This window comes from Thunnus maccoyii, chromosome 16, assembly GCF_910596095.1.
Source record: "Thunnus maccoyii chromosome 16, fThuMac1.1, whole genome shotgun sequence".
NCBI classification, from domain to species: domain Eukaryota; kingdom Metazoa; phylum Chordata; class Actinopteri; order Scombriformes; family Scombridae; genus Thunnus; species Thunnus maccoyii.
The window spans coordinates 30,276,545-30,297,899 of NC_056548.1; the positions used below are offsets into that span (position 1 = coordinate 30,276,545).

A 21,355-nucleotide genomic window follows, 5' to 3' on the forward strand; every position below is an offset into this window, starting at 1 on the left:
GAAGGAGTTGGGGGAACTGCTGCACAGGGTTATTTTAGACCCTGCCTGTGTGTAGGCCTCTCTGCTTACTCTGTCCCACAAAACCTTTCAAAATGACTTGACACTCGATGACATCTTCAACCGTCCCATTTCGTCCAACCAAACTGTCCAAAGCTCAAACACAGTCAATTAATAACAACATCACAGTTGAAACACGACTTAAAGACAGTTGAAACGGGTGTGGGCCAAAGCTACAGCATGTAATGTCTACCCTTTTAACACACATCATGTTTAACCGTGCAATGCAACAACAAAACAGTCATACACAAATTCTATATCAGAGTTGTAGGTCTCTTCAGTTCCTCACTGATTCCCTCCTGTGTTCCATAATCTAAGCACATCTCCATCATCAGAAAGAGCCTAATCATGTGATGCATCAATAAAACAAACCCTTGTACAACCACTTAAACACAAACAATATTCAATAACTTTGGTTTCTTACTTAAGACCTATTTTTTTATCTCAGATTCCTAAGAGAAGCATGTTGTAGACTCCCATATTGAGGAAATCCTGAATTCTTATGCCACTTTGGCAACAGAGCCATCATAACTCACTTTTCTTTTCTTTTTTTCTTTTTTTTTAAATGTTTTTTCCACTTTTCCTTTACTCTCCCGAGTTTAACAAAATCTTGCTAACATTTGCTTTGGAAAGTTAAATCTTTTCTGAACTCTCCTCTCATTAACTTCTTTGCAGGTAGGAGCTGCAGACACATACCCGCACAGCAAAATGCAGTAACTCAAACAAAGAAAAACAGTACTGTACAGCACGGACTCGAACCGTACTAAGCGCTTCTTAACAATTTACGCAGGCTCACATATTGATAGAACTCTGATCTCACCTCGTATTTTAGGCCTTTTTGGGGACTCTAACCCCTTTTATTTATATGGCTTTTAGTTACGCAGGCTCACATATTGATGGAACTCTGATCTCACCTCGTATTGTACGCAGGCTCACGTTTGTTGTTCCCGATCTTACCTCGCACTTTTAGCCCAGGGGACTCTAACCCCTATTAGCTTTTATCAAGGACTCTAACCTTGAAAGGGACCCTGGCAGCGGACTCTAACCCTGCCTCTTTTCTGTGCACTTTTTAGGCAAGAGAACACTTTTCTCTCACTTTAGGCAAATTCCCTAGGAATTCCCTCTCTAAGCTTAGAGTATCTATGACGCCATTAAAACTTCAACAACCACCAATGCATGCCTTCGAACTAAACTCCCTTCCTTTCCTAAAAATTTTGGAGGCAAATAACAAATGCAATTTCCACAGAATTAATCACAATTACCAACAAACCAAAGATTGCTCACCACTGTCCCCATTTCCTGGAAGGTGACCCCAGCCTTCTCGCAAAAAGACCCTAACTTACATAGGTCCCCGAGGTTTCTGCAATCTCCTAGGATCGGTCCTGGCCACTGGACAGGTCAACTCTCCCAGGAAAAAGGCCAGTGGGTTAGCATCCCGGACGAGCCCCCAAATGTTGTGGAAATTTTCTCTCGAGAAAGAAGGCACATGGAGACATAAAGAAAGCATTAAACATTGTTACTTGTTGAAGCAGTTGTAAACACTGTACAATCCATCACATCATCAGTAACAATTATACAAATGTCCAAACACAAACAAAAATACAATCATCTTGTATTTTTGGAGAGAAAGCATGTTGTTCAGCTGGCCCTTTCCCTAAAGCCAGCCCTTTCTCTAAAGATTGTGAACTCAAACTAGACAGCTTTATACCTCTCCAGAAGCAAAGCTAAAAACAGTCTGGTCCCTAAATGGACACTTCCACAAACCATTACACCTTCTTACAAACAAGTATGGTCTCTAAAACAGTAGGCTTAAGACAAAGATATCTCTAGCTAACCCCAGAGGTCAGCAAGCAACCCTCAGATAGAAACAGGTTCAAGAGTTCAACTAGCCTAGGAGTAGGATTTCTTCACCAACATGTGTCCCCAAAATGACGATGACATTACATCACATTCAGTTGATGACAAACATTGACTCCTTAGTTTGAAAACATTTGTAACATATATATGAAAGATTTATAAAATGATAACCTACTATTCAAATTTCTTTCACACCTGTTATTACATTATAAAATTGTTATAGTAAAAGTGACAGGAATAGTTACCCTTTGACACATCCAGCAGACATAGAGCAACCATTGGAGTCATGTTTATGTGATTGTATGATGAATGTAAGTCCAGTATTCAGTCTGCTTTTGGCTCTGGTTTGATATCCACCGACTCTTTATTTGCTAAATGCTTCACTATGATCACCGGTTTCACTAACTGTGTCAATCTGCTGTTAAGTGTTTGCCAGGTAGTCTACAGTAGGTTTATCAAAGCTTCTTCACTGAAAACAGATGTTTCTGATGAGGGAAACTGCAGAGTTGACAGTCTTTGGGTTTGCCATTACAAGTACCACCTTTCACATTACATGTAGAAACTTCCATTGTGAATATAAAACTGCATAGTGCAGCTTTTTGTAAAGTTTTGGATGAAAGACTGTTACTTAAAATGGACTGTTTGTACACTGTGGTATTGCTTTGTTGTATTAAGTTAAGTTAATGATCTGAATACTATTCTCACCACTGTGCAGATAAGTTCACAGACATTTTGATTTGCTGTATGTCACCATGCCAGTACAGTGGAGGTAAATGGCATTTTGCTGTGGCACTGAGAGGACTAAATGAGGAAAGTAAACACAATACTATTGCTAGCTGTATACTGAGAGAGAATATGTTTACTATAATTATATTTCACTTATTCACACTCTGTTATAGGTCAGGTGAAAATATTATTATTTAGACCTTCATATTGAAGTTGCTGTGTATCCCAGGGTAAGCTATGTTTTTTTTCTGTTATCATGTGGCTTTTTTGCATATTCACTTTTTTTGTTGTGGTTACCTTATGAAAATTTTGAATGTATACTGTTCTATTTTTAAATTATTTTAAAACTATATTAGCTATTTCATACACTGTATAACTATATTTATTCATTTTGATTCAGTGATTCAATCTTTCATACCTGGTTGCCCTGGGAGCTGTAGCATGATGTTATGCTTTCTTCTTTCAGCTCTGAACAAAGCATAATGTTGCCAAAATGTCTGCTATGAAATGAATTCTTTGCTGCGTTGTGCCAATTTGTCTGGAAGTTATTATACATGTTTTTACCTAACATCAATACTACTTTCTTTATTTTTGGGCTACTTTCTAAAAGTCATAACTTAAGGACTAAGGAGGATGCCAGCTCATATTGTTTTCTGATGAGGAAATGATGCCACCCTGTAGACGGGACGACACTCTGCAAAAGCTCCATTCTGGTAAAACACTTCATGGAGTGTCTCATGGCAAGACCATGTGACTGATAATACTACAACACCAACAGTAAAAGTCAAGTGCTCATCACATGTGTGACTACATGAGGGTTACACCAATATGAATATACAGTATAGTATTTTTTTTTCATAAAATCATTAAATGAATTGCCAGCTATTTTTGATAATCAATTAATTATTTTGAGTCATTTAAAAAAAGGCCTTAATTCTCTGAATCCAGATTCTCAGATGTGAATATTTTCTGAATTCTTTAGTCTTCCATGACAGTAAAGTATTACAGTATCTCTGGGTTGTGGACTGTTGGTCAAGACATGACACGACCACTACTTTATGCGATCTGCATGATGGAATAGCTTTGTCCTGGATCTCAGGACAGACAGAAGTCTTTGGTCAGACGATCTCAGTTCTCTGACAATGTGATATGGGGACAGTAGTTCTGAAATGTAAGAGGAGGCAAAGCCACTTAACACCTTGTAAACAAACATCAGGATTTTAAAATCAATTCTATAGCTAACAGGCAGCCAGTGTAGGGAGGCAAGAATGTGACTTGTCCCCTCTTTTTTGACTTTGTCAAACCTCTTGCCGCTGCATTTTGAACTAGTTGAAGATGTAATAAACAAGACTGAGTGATACCAAAGTATAACAAGTTGCAATAATCAAGACAGGAGGATTCAATTCAATTCAATTTTATTTATATAGTGCCAAAACACAACAAAAGTCGTCTCAGGGCACTGAGAGACAGGGCAGGTCTAGACCATACTCATTAATTTACAGAGACCCAACAATTCCCCCATGAGCAAGCACTTGGCGACAGCAGTAAGGAAAAATTCCCCTTTAACGGGAAGAAACCTCAAGTAGAACCCGGCTCTAGGTGGGCAGCCATCTGCTTTGACCGGTTGGGTTGAGAGAGGAAGAAGGGGGGGCAGGGGGAGCCTCCCCTCCTGGTTCCACAGGAGAGGAGCCTGATAGCTGAAGGCTCTGCCTTCTACTTTTGGATACTATAGGAACCACAAGTAAGCCTGCATTCTGGGAGCGCAGGATATGAAGGCATGGATGACTTTCTCCAGGTCATAGGCACAGAGAATTGATCTGAGTTTGGAGATGCTACAGAGCTGCATGAAGCTTGATTTTACAACCTGATTGACTTGTTTGTCAAACTTCAATCCTGAATCGAAAATAAGAGATTAGATTTTTTTCATGTGATTTAACAGAGGGAGCCAATGGGCCAAGATGAGGAGAAATAATGTTGGTCAAATGCTGTGGTCCAAATAAAATAACATCAGTTTTATTCTCATTTAGCTGGAGAAAGTTTGCAGCCAATCAGTTCAATTTTGGCTCAGTTATTTGGAAACAGTATAATGTGGGCAAGATCGGGTAAGATTCTGGTAACAACTAAAAAAATATAAAAACAACGCTGGAGTCCACATGGTCCAGTTTTTTCCCGAACAGAGCACTGAACACTGAAGATAACCATGAAATCTGAATGATTCCTAAATTAATTCCTATTGATTCTGGTGAACCCTGACCTCCTCTCAAGTGCCACTACCAGATGCATTTATAAATATTAACATGTACTGATATTTTCTAAAAACATTTATGCTCCCCAAAGGATGAAAATTTAACCTTTTAACACTGTGAGATTTCTTGAGAAAGAACGATTCAAAAGAACGTTAGAGTTCTTTCAGAACTGTAAAAGCCTGGATAATTTCAACATGGAGAATTGATCTGGGTCTTTGAATACTGGACTGGCGCTGGGAATCTGCTATCTGTTATCATTTGCACGTTGTGACCATTAGGATTCAAGGATTCAAGGATTCAAGGACTTTTACTGTCATATCACCACAGTTACATTTATACTTTTCAGTTTCAAATGCTACTTATGATGAAATAAAATTGCATTTGTCAGGCTTGGTGAAAAGGTAGTGTAAATGCAACAGGTATTAAAACTTCAGAAGAATAAAATTAAGGTTTAAAAATGTATTTTAAAATAAATAAAGAATAGAGAGAATAGAGAATGTAAGAATATAGTGTGCAAGGTTGAATTAGTACAGGTATTGAGAAACTGTAGCAGCGTTCATGAACATGGGTTGTGCAAAAGATATACACTACAATTAGCTAATTTTCTACAATACAGAAATACAGAATACACCAAGTGCAGTAGTCCAAGAGGATCAGGTTATCCAGTAATTGACCATACAACTTTGTTGAGGTTTATGCGATTGGATTTTGTTTGTGTGAGTATGTGTAGGAAGGGTTAGGGGCATGGGGGAGTTGAGTGTGGAACAGAGAGTCTCTCCAAAAGTGTCCATTGGGTGCTGGGGGGCAGCAGGGTGTTGAAGAGTCTCAATTAGACAGAGGCCCTCAAATAAAAAACACAGCTGTGAACACAACTTACAGTATGGCCACAAACAAAGCCACCTACATGGTATTCCAGTATGTCCACTACATTTTGGCATTTTGGCAGCATAAACAAGCAATATGATGCCTAAAATAGTATTTATACAATCAGCTGTTTTGGTTGCTCAAAGCCACATCCATGGTCAAAATTAACCCTAACTCTAGTTCTAGCGCAGGTGGAGCCCTCTACTGGACTCTATGGGTAATACTCCTCTTCAATCACACACACACAATCGCTAACTAAAATTTGCACATATGTAGCCGGCCAATCAGGATGCGCCTACTGATAACATGCATCCCGCACCCTATATATGCAGCGTCTTGCTGCCACTCACCATCCAAAACCACTTCAGTGGACAGTGTGGGAGCAGAAGGGTCCATCGGTAGAGGGCTCCGCCTGTGCTTATAGAACTAGAATTACAATATCATAACCTTTGTTCTATCTCACACAGGCTCTGCCCTCTACTGGACTCTAAGGGTACAGTGAATTAATTTACGCCCTGCCACACCATATCATCAGACTCTCTCACTGAGCCTAGCACAGACCTTGAAAAGGAGCCCATCATGTCCAAGAGATAGAACCTTATGAACATCAAGGCATAGGCCTGGACGCCACCATGCATATGTCCTCAACACTCACACCACTGAACAAGGCCATAGACGGTGCCACACCATGCATGGAATGTGTTTGTACCACAGTGGGGGGGTCCTTACCCACCTGCTTGTAGGCTTGGGAGAGCGAGCAACAAAGTTGTCTTGAATGACAATGCCTTAATAGAGGAGTGCTCCAGAGGCTCATAGGGATCACTCACTAGAGCCTTGAGCATCACAGGCAGTTCCAGCAGGGGGATAGGGACACGCCTCATTCGCCAGGAGACAGCCCCTTATCCACTAGATATTGTAGAAAGGAGAGGACCTCCCCCACTGCACATGTCAGGGGGTACAACCTCCTCTTCTCGCACCAGCATTGGAATCCCAACCACTTTGCCTTGTAGCAAGCAATGTTGGATCCCGCTCTCATCTTCTGGATAGTCTGTCTGACCTATGCAGATGGTCCAGCCCTCATCAGCCTATCCCTCTCAGGAGAACAAGCCTGAGGAGGTTGGCCTAACATGGCAGTGTGCCTGTTGAGCCTGCCTCCTGGGACACAGCTCCACACACCTGGAGAATGGACCAGGGCTGAGCCACCAATATTTGAGTCGTCTCTGCATACCACGGTGCCGAACGGTGGTCTGGGGCTATCAGGATGACCAACAACTGCTCTTGTCTCACTCTCTTCAGTAGTGGGTGAATGAGACAAAGAGAGGGAAAGGTGTAAAGCAGCCTTCTTGGCCATGGCACATGTGCAAACGAGTCCACCCCCACGGGTGGATCGTCGTGCGACATCAGGGCTGCAGACCTGACTCCACCACATGAAGTGTTGGAAAACCAGGAGCACCACCTGAAGTTCCAGGAGGTTGATGCATCTGTTTTCTCCTGAAGGCCAAACAACACCTACCGCTCTCCCCAGACAGGAGCCCCCCCACCCCGTCAGGGACATATCTGTGAACACCCCTATGTAGGAGGTCACTTGGCCTAGCATTGTCCCTACCAGCAGATGCTGTTGGGACCCCAGTAGTGCAGGCCCTCCTGCACTGATAGGGGGATGTTCACCAAGTGATTCTTGTGACTCTGTGGATCCAAGCGTAGGCTAGTGAACCACTGTTGCAAGCATCGCATGTGCAGGAGCCCCAGCGGAATGACTAGATGGCCCACCACCATAAGCCCTAATGCCTGCATGACAGTCAGAGCTGTCACTGCCACTCCCCACTGCAGTCTGAGGACTGCCTACTGCAGGAAAAAAGACATGTATATGGAAAAATGTCTGCAGATTTGGAAATTAAACAACTTATTGATTTCTAATGCCACCTTTATTTTGATTCAATGCTTTACTCATGTGCCACAATAATGTAATGTTTTTGAGTTAAAATATCTTCATTTGGGGGCTTCTCCCTTTTAGGAACCAAAAATAAGCCTGCTCTCTGGCAGCACGATGTTCTAGTGGGGTAGGGTACTATGAGCTCTTTAAGATATGATGGTGCCTGACAATTAAGGGCTTTGTAGGTGAGGAGAAGAATTTTAAATTCTGTTCTGGATTTTACAGGGAGCCAACGCAGTGAAGATATAATGGGAGAAATATGATCTCTCTTCCTCTCCCTCTTTTGTTAGTATAAGTGTAGTTGCATTCTGGACAGCTGGAGAGTCTTTATTGACTTATTAGGGCAGCCTGATAATAATGCAGCCTACACGTAACAAATGCGTGGGCTAGTTTTTCTGCATCTTTTTGAGACAGGATGTGCCTGATTTTTGCAATATTACGTACGCAGTTCTTGAAATTTGATTATGTGAAAGTTAAAGGACACATCCTGATCAAAGATAACTTTACGGTGGTGCTGGAGGCCAGGGTAATGCCATCTAGAGTAGCTATGTCATTAGATAATGTGTTTCTAAGGTGTCTAGGGCCCAGCACGATGTCAGTTTTGTCCGAGTTTAATAGCAGAAAAATGCAGGTCATCCAGGTCTTAATGTCCTTAACGCATGCTTGGAGTTTAGTTAACTGATTGGATTCAACTGGCTTCATTGATAAATATAATTGGGTATCATCTGTACAACAATGAAAATTTATGGAGTGTTTCCTAGTAATATTACCTGAAGAAAGCATATATAAGGTGACTAGAATTTGTCCGAGCACAGGACCTTGTGGAACTCCATGTCTAACTTTTGTGTGCATGGAGGATTCATTAACATGTAAAAACTGAAATCGATCTGATAAATAGGACTTAAACCATCTTGATGCAGTTCCTTTGAAGTCTGTGTAAAGGAAAATCAGAGATTTCTTTTGAAACACATTATACATGTTAAAAAATAATTGCTGAAAACTTGTGAAAAGACTGAACTATGTAGTACTGAATTGTGGAGTTAGGCTGTTAAAAAGTTTTTCACCATTTCTGTTTCCGGTTTTGTTGGGTGTGCCTAAAACAGCTGCAACATGTTGTAGAGCTGATACTAGCATGACACAACCCCCCCTCAATACTATATAAGAACTAAAGTGCCTTGGCTTTGGCTGGGTGTGTAGTCTGTTGTCTGCTAAAGGTAGCATGCAATACTTTCATTGCAAGCTTAGCATTAGCAACCTGAGGTATGCTGCAGTCACAACAGTACATGTAAACTTTCTGGGCAAATAGAAGGATCTACACTTAACTATGAGATATTCTATGTTAGCAGAGCCGTGCCTCTCGGCTGGTACTGTCCATGCACCAAGCTTTGTTAACATAAATGCACAGTCCCTCACGCCCCTCTGGTCTTACTGGAGTCATTAGCTGTTGTATCCACCCTGAGGATGTAGCACCCCTGTAGCTCAATGGTGCTATCGGGGTTGCTGCTGTTAAGCCATGTTTCCATAAAAATCATTAAGTTGCAATCCATAATCCTTTTATGAGTGGTGATCCGCAGTGACAGTTCATCCATTTTGTTCACCAGAGACTGTACATTGGTGAGGAAAATGCTGGGTAGAGATGGCCGATGAAGAGTTAGCCTTAGCTTAGCTGTAAGCTCTCTCCCAGCTGATAAACACTAGTGTCATAGTATTAGCTGTTGCTGGTGAATGGGGTTAGGGTCTTTGGGGTCAGTCAACGGTAGAGCTCAAGGAGTTATTTCAAACCCCGCTGAAGCATCTTTTGAGTCAGTGTTAAAGCTACAGTCCAATGAGAGGCTATATCTATATCTTGCTGCAGGTGCAGCACTTCTGCCAGGAGCCATGCCTGTGAAGTAGCCCTCTTTGTCTCTCTGTCCAGTCTCACCCTCTCTGTCTCAGGCTGTGTTGCTACTCCAGTGCCTTTGCCGTCACAACAGATATACTCCCTCGGCTGTGGCTCCAGTCCCCTGCCAGCGCTTTTCAAAGAAGCGAGTAACACAGACACCGAACTTAATTGAAAATAACAATAATTTAACATGACGATGATAGGTGATGGATTGCTTGTCAACTACTCATATGAGTTACATTTTTACTGAAATAAGTCCACATTTACCTACAAAAGAGGTGACAAATTAAATAGTGGCTCCTAGCATTGCTTTATTTTTGAAATACCATCCATGTTGCTTGTCTCACACCTACAAATAAGGCCTATTTTAGATTGTATATTTTTTTAATGGAGTTCATCATGAGTGTTGTTAAGTTCAGAGGGTCAATGGCTGTTCAGTTAGGTGAGCAGACATGCTCCCAGCGTTTCAGAGTTCAGAATACTGCTTGTTTTTCCATGATTTTGAAACCTAATTTTATATACTCGGTTATTTTTTTAATCAGACAATTTGGCTGGGTGCTTAATAACACATATTTTGTGGTGTGAAAAACTCACACCACAAAACAAACTATTATTGCTTTAGACAGACTTAAATGCCACTAAGGGTAAGACTTCCTTAAGCAGCCTAGTTGGGATGGGGTCTAAGAGACAGGTTGATGTTTTAGATGAAGAAATCGTTGAAGTTAGTTAAGGAAGGTTGATTGGAGAAAAACAGTATATATCAGGTTTTACAGCTGTTTCTAAGGTTCCTATGTTTGGGGATAAATCAGTGCCTGTTGAGGGCAGGAGGTGATGAATTTAGTCTCTAATAGTTATAACTTTGTCATTAAAGAAGCTCACGAAGTTGTTACTACTGAGAGTTATAGGAATATATGGATCAATAGAGTTATGATTCTTTGTCAGTCTGGCCAAAGTGCTGAAAAGTAACCTAGGGCTGTTTATTCTCCTCTATTAATGATGAGCAAAAGGTGGCTCCGGCATTACAGAGGGCCTTCCTATATGTTTTAAGACTATCTTGTCAGACGAAGCAAGATTCTTCCAGTTTGGTGGAACGCCATATCCTTTCAAATTTTCACAATGTTTGCTTTGATTTGATGGTTTGGGAGTTATACCATGGAGATAACCTCTTATCTAGGGGTGATGGAGTCGAGTGTCATTCGCAGTGAGCCTGCAGCACTATCAACAAGATTATCAATTTTGGAGGGACTAAAGTTAGCATAAGAGTCCTCCGTAGTATTGAGACATGGCATTGAATTCAGTGCTGATGGAATTGCTTCCTTAAATTTAGCTACAGCGCTATCAGATAGGCATCTAGTGAAGACATTTTTGTCTAAAGGTGCGTAGTCCAGTAATAGGAATTCAAAAGTTATTAAGTAATGGTCTGATAAAATAGGATTTTGTGGAGAAACTATTAAATATTCACCCACCCTAGTCCATGGCTCACTGAAGTCATCAGAGAGTAAAGGGCAGAACTCAGAGCAGAAGAGAGAAAGTGGTGTAAATTCAGAGAGTCCACTGACCTCTGACTATCAGGGTCTTCTTGCATCATTCTCCTCAAGTTTAAATTCTGCTCACTCACTCCTCAATCAGCCTCCTCCTCCGCCCTCTACTGTGTCTCCCCTCTGACCAAGGAGGAAGTCTCCAAAATTCTGCCGGACTCTCGTCCCACTACCTGTGCACTGGACATAATACCATCCAACCTGCTACAGAACATTTCTACCACACTTAACCCTGCAGCCACACACATCATCAACTCCTCACTTACAATGAATGCTGCATTTAAGCAAGTCCAAGTCACCACCCTGCTCAAAAAACCTACACTCAACCCAACCCAGATTGAAAACTACAGACCAGCTTCACTCCTGCCCTTCCTATCAAAAATACTTTAGCGCACAGTCTTTAACCAAGTCTCTGAATTCCTTTTTGAGAACAACCTGTATGACCCGAATCAGTCCAACTTTAAGCGGGGTTGAGGGCAGTCTCGGTAGAGTTACCGAGACTGCACTCCTGTCTGTTATGGATTCACTACGCCCAGCTAGAGCTGCTGGTCAGTCTGCAGCCCTTTTGCTGCTGGACCTGTCAGCTGCCTTTGGTCCAGTTAACCACCAAATCCTCCTCTCCACACTCACCAAGCTTGGTATCTCAGAATCTGCCCTCCACTGGTTCATATCTTTCCTATCAGGGAGATATTCTAGAGTATCTTGGGTGGGAGAAGTGTCCAAACTACACAGTGTCATGAATCATCCTGTCTTTAGGTTATGTTTTGTTTTTTCTCTCTCACTTAGTCCTGCATTTCCTGTTTTATTTTGATTTCTAACTCTCCTTTCATTTCAGATCCACTTCTTGCCCTTGTGTGTTTCTCGCTCCTGTCTTCATCATCATCCCCTAATGTCCTCCGCCTGTGTCTCATTACCCTCATTCCCCTTGTGTATTTAGTCTGTGTGACCCCTGCTCCAGTTCGTCTTAGCCCTTTGTCGCAAGCGTTTCAGCATTATCTTCTTTGTTATAGTCTCTAGTGTTTTTTGACCGCGGATCTGCTTTTTTGACTCTGCCTCTGCCTAGCCCTTTTGGTCTTGTTGCCTTCTCTGACTGCCTGCCCGTGTACAGAACCTGCAATTAAAAGACATTGTTTTTTGGAACTGTTGTTCAAGTCGTGCGTTTGGATCTAGCCCTGGTGTACCAGCCATCCCTTGTCAGTACAAACTGGCCACACCATGGACCCAGCCGACTCAACCACACAAGAAGCTGCTCTGCACTCTCAGGGTGTGCACTCAGCACGAGGAGCAGTGAGTACGCTTAGTTAGAAACCAAAATAAAACAGGACTAAATGAGAGAGAAAAAGCAAAACATAACCTAAAGACAGAATGATTCATGACACACAGCTTGTCCACAGGGGTTCCTCAAGGGTCAGTGCTTGGTCCCCTTCTTTTCTCATTATACACCACCTCACTTGGTGCAATCATCCACTCCCATGGTTTCTCATACTATTGCTATGCTGACGAAACCCAGCTCTTCCTGTCATTCCTGCCAGAAGACCACACAGTCTTGGCTAGGATCTCGTCATGCCTTGCCGATATATCAGCATGGATGAAAGAACGCCACCTTCAACTCAACCTCACTAAGACCGAACTCCTTGTCACCCCAGTTAGTCCCTCCATACAGCACAACATCAGCATCTGGCTTGAATCAACCCAACTCATACTCACAAAGTCTGCCCAGAACTTGGGTGTCATGACTGATGACCAACTAAGGTTCACATGGCCTCAGTTGCTCGGTCATGTAGGTTTGCCCTTTACAATGTCAGGAAGATCAGTCCCTACCTGTCTGAGCATGCAGCACAACTCCCGGTACAGGCTCTCACAATATCATGCATTGACTACTGCAACTCCTTACTGGCAGGACTCCCCGCATGTACATTCAAACCTCTGCAGATGATCCAGAACGCGGCAGCATGTCTGGTCTTCAACCAGCCGAAAACAGTACATGTCACCCCACTATTGATATCCCTCCACTGGCTCCCAGTTGCTGCCCGCATCAAATTCAAAACCCTGACACTTGCTTATAAAACAGCAACTAAAACAGCTCCTGCCTACCTGAACTCCCTCATTCAGGTCTACACTCCCTCCCACTCACTACGTTCTGCCTGGCACCACCACCACAACAGGGCCCTAAGTTGCTAGCTAGACTCTTCTCCTCTGTAGTTCCCCAGTGGTGGAACAAGTAACCAAACTCTGTTCAATCTGCAGAGTCCCTCTCAATCTTTATGAAAAGACTAAAGACCCAGCTCTTTCATGAACACCTCTGCACTTGATGGACTAAAGGTGGAGAAAAAACAAAAAGACGATTATTTAAAAAAAGAAATCTGCATCTATGCAATCTATGCACTCTATGCATTGCCTCAGTGCACTGCCTGTTGGCACCTACATTCTATCGGACTCAAACTTAAGCTTTATGGTAGTTACCCGTGTTGTTCCCCTGCTTGTGTTGTATCAGTCTCAGATGTACGTCATTTTGGATAAAAGCGTCTGCTAAATGAAATTGTAAATTGTAAATTGTAAATTTTCAGTTTTGATGCCATATGTCAGAACAAGTTTGAGGGTGTGGTTAAGACAGTGAGTGGATTTATTTACACTCTGAGAGAAGCCAATTGAGTCTAATTATGAAAAAAGCAGTGCTAGGGCTATCATTATCGACATCCATACCATAATTACTTTATCTGTGGTAAGGACTAGGTTTGATAAAAACTGATAAAAATTCAGAGTACGGGCCAGGAGGACAGTACACTATAACAAATAGAATTGGCCATAGTTGGCCAAGTTTTCCTAGTTGGGTGTGAAAGACTAAGAACAAGGCTTTTGAATGAGTTATAATTAAATTTAGGGTTGATTAAGGGCTGAGAAAGGGATTGATTAAAAATGGCTGCAACTCCACCTTCTCGGCCGGTGTCTCAAACAGTATCTCAAACGAGAGTATTAATATGACTGAGGGGAGTGGATTCGTTTAGGCTAACATATTCTTCACAGCCAGGTTTCAGTAAGACAAAATAAATCAATATGATAATCTGAGATTAGATTGTTTACTAATACGGCTTTAGGTGACAGAGATCTAATGTTTAAGAGGCCACATTAAATTCTCCTATTTTGTTGTACTATTGTAGTGGTGGTGTTGATTTTTCTTAAAATTTTTATGAATGAATCCTTTTCTGTTTACTTTAGATTTAATTGATTTAAGTGGTTGGGGGACAGACACAGTTTCTACGGGGTTTTGGGTGCGTAACTGCTCTCATGAAAGTGCAGTGAAGTGTGTAGGACTGCAGCTCTGCGTCCCGGTCTCAACTCTGGGTTGTCATGGTTTTGGTCTGCTAATAAACTCTAGATATGAGAGCAGCTCCATCCAAAGTGGGATGTATGCCGTCTCTCCTAATCAGACCACGTCTTCCCCAGAAAGTCTGCCAATTGTCCATAAAGTCCACATTGTTTGCTGGACACCACCTCGACAGTCAGCAGTTGAATGATGACATGCATGTCATCACTGGCTCAGGAGGTAGAGCAGGTCATCCACAAATCGGAAGATTAGCGGTTCGTTTCCCGGCTCTTCCAGTCTGCATGTTGAAGTGTCCTTGGGCAAGATACTGAACCCCAAATGTGTGTGAATGCTTAGTTCCCTCTAATGGGCAGGTTGGGACCTTGGTGAATGTGACTTGTAGTATAAAAGTGCTTTGAGTGGTCAGAAGACTAGAAAGGCACTATACAAGTAAGACAACATTGTCTTTGCATATGTACTGGCATGTGCCTGAATACAAATACATTATTTGGCAACCGCAAATGGGGGGGGGGGGGGGGGGGGGTTAACAAATATTTGTTTCATACAAATATTTTAAAAATTAATTGTTTTTGGGAAGAACAAAAAAAACATGTCAAATACCAGCACGCAGGTCAGTTTCATCGCTATCTCAGTCTCTGTCCTCTGCTCCACTGTTACATCTATCATCAGGTCTCAATGAGGGGAGTCACATCCACCTGCTGCATGATACATTTCCTAATTTGGACATCAGCTGGGGGTGTTCCCCAGAGAAAGCTGAGCTACTGAAACAAGCGAAGACCTCCCAAGGGACTCTTCATAACCTGTTGTTCCCGTTCTCCTTTCCACAAAGTTAGGTTGTAAAAAATGAAAAGTGCAAAGCAAGAATTGCCTTTGAGGTTCTTCCCTATATGTTATACAATGTGCTGTCTCTGTGTTATGGTTGTATGAATAGGTAGAGGTCTGTCTGCAATGAGGCAATGAGTAAAGTTTTAGCTCAGTAGTCAGCGCAGTCATCTATGACCTGGAAGACTCCAGTTCAAGACCAGGTGTGGGGACCTCCTTCGTAAGATAGTTTATTCATGAACACTTAATGTAACACTTTCATTTTCTAAAATTAAAAGCATAATTAAGACAAAAACTGAATTTTTAAGCCTCTTTCCACTTTTATTTGCATACAAATACAAATACAAATACAAATAATTTTGCTGCCTCAACAAATACAGATATGAATACAAATACTGGGCCCTCTGCACATCCCTCATATGTAAACACTGACTCCTACTTAATTTTACTGACCTCCAATTGGCATAATTGGGAGTCATTCCCCCAGACATGAATTACATTCATATCATATTTACGCTTATCCTTAGCCAGAAGTTTCATGTTGTCCACTCTGGCCCCTGAAATACATCTGACTATGGCTCTAGTGAGAAACATTTCTCACTATAGAGCTGCCAATAATCATTTCTCAGCAGGTGTGTTGCTGAGTGGAGAGAACCTGTTAAAACATGAACTGGTTGGTGGTGAACCATGGGCTTCTGCTTAGGGCTATGCTTCCTTCAGACAGTCACCCAGCCACCCTGGTTTCCTGGCTGCTTGGGAACTACCAGGGGAATGGGAGCTATGCTAGGTCGGCCCGCACCGGCTACTGGGGGCTGGCTAACTACAGTAGTTAACCATTGGTTTTCCATGGTACAGAGCTGCACTTCCAATTCACTGAGCCTTGCCTCCAACACTGCAAATCAACTACATTTATTACATGTACCACTATCACTAAAGGAGGCAGAGGAGTGGCTAAACATATGACACACTGAGCAAGACAGAGAAGGAGAGTGAGAGGGAGAGAAAGAGAGAAGCCATTGCTAACTGCTAAGCTAAGTTAGCTGCTAAGTCCACCAGCACCACCCAGCTAAAAATTACATATTGAGATCTGAAAACAATACAGGCACAGCTAAGACAACAAGAGCATATTTTACAGGTGTAAATGCAAAGACCTATGGATCAGATGTCATTATCCACGTAACGTATACAAATTGCATGATAATACCAGGTTTACATGGGGCCTTAATGACTACTGTTTTTCAGTATTTAAACTCTAGAGTCTACATGTGTCCCCAATATTAAATCCAAAGAAAAAGTGTTTTGTGTAACAAATACAAATCAAGTTGACTCAGTATTATAAAATCATAACAGTCAGCAATAGAGAGAGCAAAGCAGATGTATTTCAGTGAAAATGTTGTAGATATTACTTTATTAATTGCTTCAAAGCCAGTTGGTCACTGGGGCAAGTGAAATTTCATTTTGCTTTCCCTCCTGTGTTGTTGTTAAGTCTAAAGAAACAACATTATCATTTTTATTTAGGCTTTTATTTTGAAGGAAAGAGTGGAGCTTTTTAAGAGACTCGGGGTATTTATGTTCACTCAGAACAGCAGAAGGAATGGCTTCTTCTTTTAGAGAGGTGGGGCAATGATAGTGATGGATGAAAGGAGAGAGAGGAGGATGGATGTAACAAAAAGAGAAGGAAAGGCAAAAAAAGAGTGAGAGAGAGAGAGAGAGAGAGATGAGGAAAAGACAATTTTCCACCCAGTCCCTGAGCACCTTAAGGGATGAGTTGATTTACTGTCAAATCTGCTGGTGGATTATCGGTAATCTCAGCGAGGCTCCTCAATCTACCCTCTTAGACAGAACTCTGGGCGAGGACAGGAAACAGAGACATTAATATAAAAGAGAGTGGAATGAAGGAGTGTGTGTTTGTTTTGTGTATGTATGTGCCTGAAATATAGCCAGACAGAGGGTGTTTCTCTCCCTAGGGAATTAGAGGAAAAAAGGCCTTCAATTTTCCACTTGAGCAGATTTCAATTTACACACACATCCCCCTCCATGACTCCATCCTTCCATTGTTATTGACAGCATTTATGGCTGCTGTGATAAAAGATTGGCCACTTAGTGTTTTTCACTCTTTTGTGTTCCATCATTGGATGGACACTCGCTCATACAGTAGACTGTTGCAATACAGGTGTCCGGTGCAATCCAGCTTTATGGCAAGGGGTGTTAACTGTATATGGGTATGAGTGCAGCACAGACAGATCTGTGGTTTGTCGGTGTAATTAATTCAGTATGTAACAGTTGAAAGTGCAGCATCTTCAGTATTAGTCAGTGTGAGTCATGCCATAATGACTTTTTAAAACCAATTAAAGATCTAAAAAAACAATAAAATGAAGGCTTAAAAGGGGGAGCTGATGTACTGCAGTCTGGCGTCCACTAACCACAGTGTGAGGGACTACAAGTATGCTATCTGTGAAAACAAAACAGAAAACACCACAAACAAAAAACACCAACTAAATAATGCCAGAACATACCCCACACTATCAAAGGTGAATGAACTCCCAGTGAATCAAATACTCCTGTGACTGGAGGCCACCACCTAGAAAGGAAACTAGAAGGAAAAAGAAAAAAAAGAGTGAACAACCTACTCTAAAAACCGTAAATAAATGCTGCTTGCTTAAAAACGTAAACTTAAACCTAAAATAAACAGTAGCCATTGCTGCCTGTAAAATGCGCTTACTTTAAGCCAGGTAATTTAAAAGACTATCTTTCCTCCTTTTCTTGGTCACACCTAAAATTATGGCAAGACCCATTAAAACAAACACAAGTACCTCTGGATGCATTTGCATTCCTACATCACCCAACATTAAAAAAGGGTTTTATTTAACCCAAAAAGAAATAATTCTCAAATACGTGCAACAAAAAGTTCTAGGACAATAAAAGAGGTCAACTAAACAGAGCTAAACCCAGGCTATGACAACATAATATACACTGAATAGAACTGAACAGGCCAAACTAACCTCACAAACTGAACACAAAATAGAACATATATAATGGCTGATCACAAACACAAATTAAGTATTTAAAAAAAAATTGAAATCCGTCCACCATGTTGTTTTCTCACTAGCAATAGGGAAAAGCCAAAACTAAGAGATGACTATATTTGTACAAAAACTAGTTTCATGATATAATGTTGGCATCGGAGATGCAGTGTTACTGTTACAAGGCCAAATGTCATGCTGTAGAATGAGACACAGAGTATGGAAGAAGAAGCGACCACTGGAGCTGCATTACAGCCGCAATTGAAAGAGGCACTGGGGCTAGGAATGGCTTTGCAGCATTAACCGGTGATGACTGGTGTGGTATCTGTGGCTATGATGTATGAATCACAAATAGAAAAAAAGAAAAAAAAAATAGAAAAAACCGTTAGTGCAAGAGGGCGACAAACATCCGATCAGATGAGTGGCCATCACAGTCTGTAATGAAACAGCAACAAGTCTATAAGCCATGAAACCATTCTGGTTCACCACCACAGTACGACTGGAGCCATATACAGAATGTGACATAATATGTCATAACAAAATACAACTGTAGTTTTGTGCTGTCCATAAAAAACAATATTTTGCTAAACTGAATGCATAACGATCAATGACTTACATATGTCACCTGCATGGACTGCCACAGCAGCACTGTCAGTATTGTGCTGCATGGAGGTATCAACAACACTAAGGTGTGGGGCCTGCCAAGTGAGCTGTGCTCTGCTGTTGCAATATTGCTTGAGTGCTGAAACGACCTGTGTGCGTGTGTTTGTGTCTAAGTATGCATACACTATGGCAGACAGATTTTGTGCTTGATGTCAGCCTCCTAAATTAGCTGAAGGAAACCACACACAAGAGCTGTGTGTGTGTGTGTGTGTGTGTGTGTGTGTATGTCCAGCTTTTTTGTTGAGCTACTAGTCTTAGTAAGAGGCTGAGCAGAACATGTCAGCTCACAGAGAGTCAATTACCTCAGTCTCAGTCAGCTATTGTGTTAGTATTTTGTAGAGGCATATTAACACAGAGTAGCGCAACATTCAACAGTCTGCCTTACCAAGCTTTATCTCCCCAGGTTGTTCTTCTTCTAGAATATTTAGTATTTTCTTTTCATACATTTTCTTTTTTATATTTTTGTTTATAGAGTATTTCTATAGAAGCCTTCTTGAAATGTCAGATTACAGCAACTAATCTTCAAATAGCAAATTACCACAGTAAATAATGAATATTCATGGGAAATAAATGTAAAATCCAACCCTCAAATCATAAATATGCATACCTAATAATGAAAAGCCGAACATCAATTACAAATACACATTGCAATTAATGACAAGCCAACCATTATAAAAATAAAGCTCAAACAATTAACGACAACACATCAAATAATGAATACAGAGGTAGAATAGTAAGTAGTAAGAAGTGAGTCATTATATAAGAAAAGATGAAGTCCATAAAATAACCCCCATACAAACTACTGTAAATATAGCTCCATCTTTTTTATTTTAAGGTCTATGTCTAGTTGACACCACTAGATGTCACAATTTCATTTTTCAACTTGGGCCTTCATTATTTTTATTACTGCCATTCGTTGTTCCATGCGTGATCTGTTATTTGACTTGTGCTGTGCACCTGGCCTGTCAATCAAAGCTGAGAACCAAACGCTCCAACCATGGGGGTGGACAAGGGGTATTACCAAAGTATACTTAAATACCATTATGTTCATTATGAAGAATGGCCCCTGAGATTATTAAATACTGTATATTGTATTATTTGACCACCAATACTCATTAAGTACTTATTACTTAGTTTGTTTAATCACAATGTATCATATTTTAAAAATAATCTAATCTTTTGTAATGATAGTCAGTAAAATAACCATTAACTCTGTCAGCTGTCAGATAAATGTAGTGAAGTGAAAAGTACAGCATTTTCCTCCGAAATATATTGAATGTAATCACAATAATTTCGTAAATGTACCACGTTACTTTCTACCACAGCTGAGGTGCTCTCTAAATTGCTAGTATATAGTGATTATTTTATTTGTTCATTTACTTTTAGTTTTATTTCATTTGTACTGCTCACATTACATTACAGTGAGTGACAGCAGGTTCCAACTTTGGTGATGAGATGTACCACTTGTTTATATTTGCATTGTGCATTTAAGGTGACTCGTTTTTAAGTTTGATTCATCTGTACAGTATCATCAGTCACACACCCATCATACATTTCAGTCTGAATAGAACATCTTGTAAATATGTGACCGTGAATCTAAATTCATATCTACAGAAGTGCACTGCATCCATCTTTAAAACACTAATATAGATAACCTTCTTAATATTTTGAAGTATTTCCTTGTTTAATGAGAAGAATGACAATGCAGCTTGGTTACAAACCAATGTTAATCATTGTAACTTTGTTGTAAAGTGTTACCACAGTACCTGGTTGAGTCAGAAGATTAAAGCTATCCATCTTTGACAATACTTAAAGAGAATAATAACTGTAATGCTATCTCTTCGCAGGTGGTGTATAAGAACAATGACATCCGTCTTGAATTGTCCCGCCTTGCTCGAATTGTGGACCCTAAGATGAAAATCCAAGGTGAAGTGTCCTACAAGTGTGAGAATGTGGCCACCTTGGACCCCATTTCTTTCGAGACTCCAGAGGCCTACATCAGCTTGCCCAAGTGGAACACAAAGCGGATGGGATCCATTTCCTTTGATTTCCGCACTACCGAGCCCAATGGCCTCATCCTCTTCACCCATGGCAAACCCCAGGAGCGCAAAGATGCTGCCCGTAGCCAGAAGAACACCAAGGTCAGTCCACAATCCCTAAGCACACTTTCTAATGTACACTCTGCTTTAAAAATTCCTTCCTAACAATATCAGACAGCATTTTATTTAACACTTGTACATCCTATGACCTGGATGACTGAGAATCTTCATAGGCATGGCAAATATGTCATTAAGAATTTGTTGTTCTTTGGCTTTTTGGCTTGTGACCCAGTAAAGTGAAGCAATGTTTACCCATGACCCCTGATCACATTGAGGGGTGAGCTGCATGCAGTTTAACCACACAGAGAGAGAGAGAGTTT

At 41.1% G+C, this 21,355-nt stretch overlaps 1 protein-coding gene across 1 annotated transcript in view; it reads left to right on the top strand.

The window, feature by feature from the left end:
- The window catches only part of LOC121881144 (neurexin-3a-like), a 93,996-nt gene that overhangs the window by 42,170 nt on the left and 30,471 nt on the right, over positions 1 to 21,355 (top strand). The window contains exon 4 of the mRNA XM_042388792.1: positions 20,784 to 21,077. Coding sequence (XP_042244726.1) covers positions 20,784 to 21,077 — 294 coding nt within the window. The remainder of the gene's footprint in view (positions 1 to 20,783; positions 21,078 to 21,355) is intronic.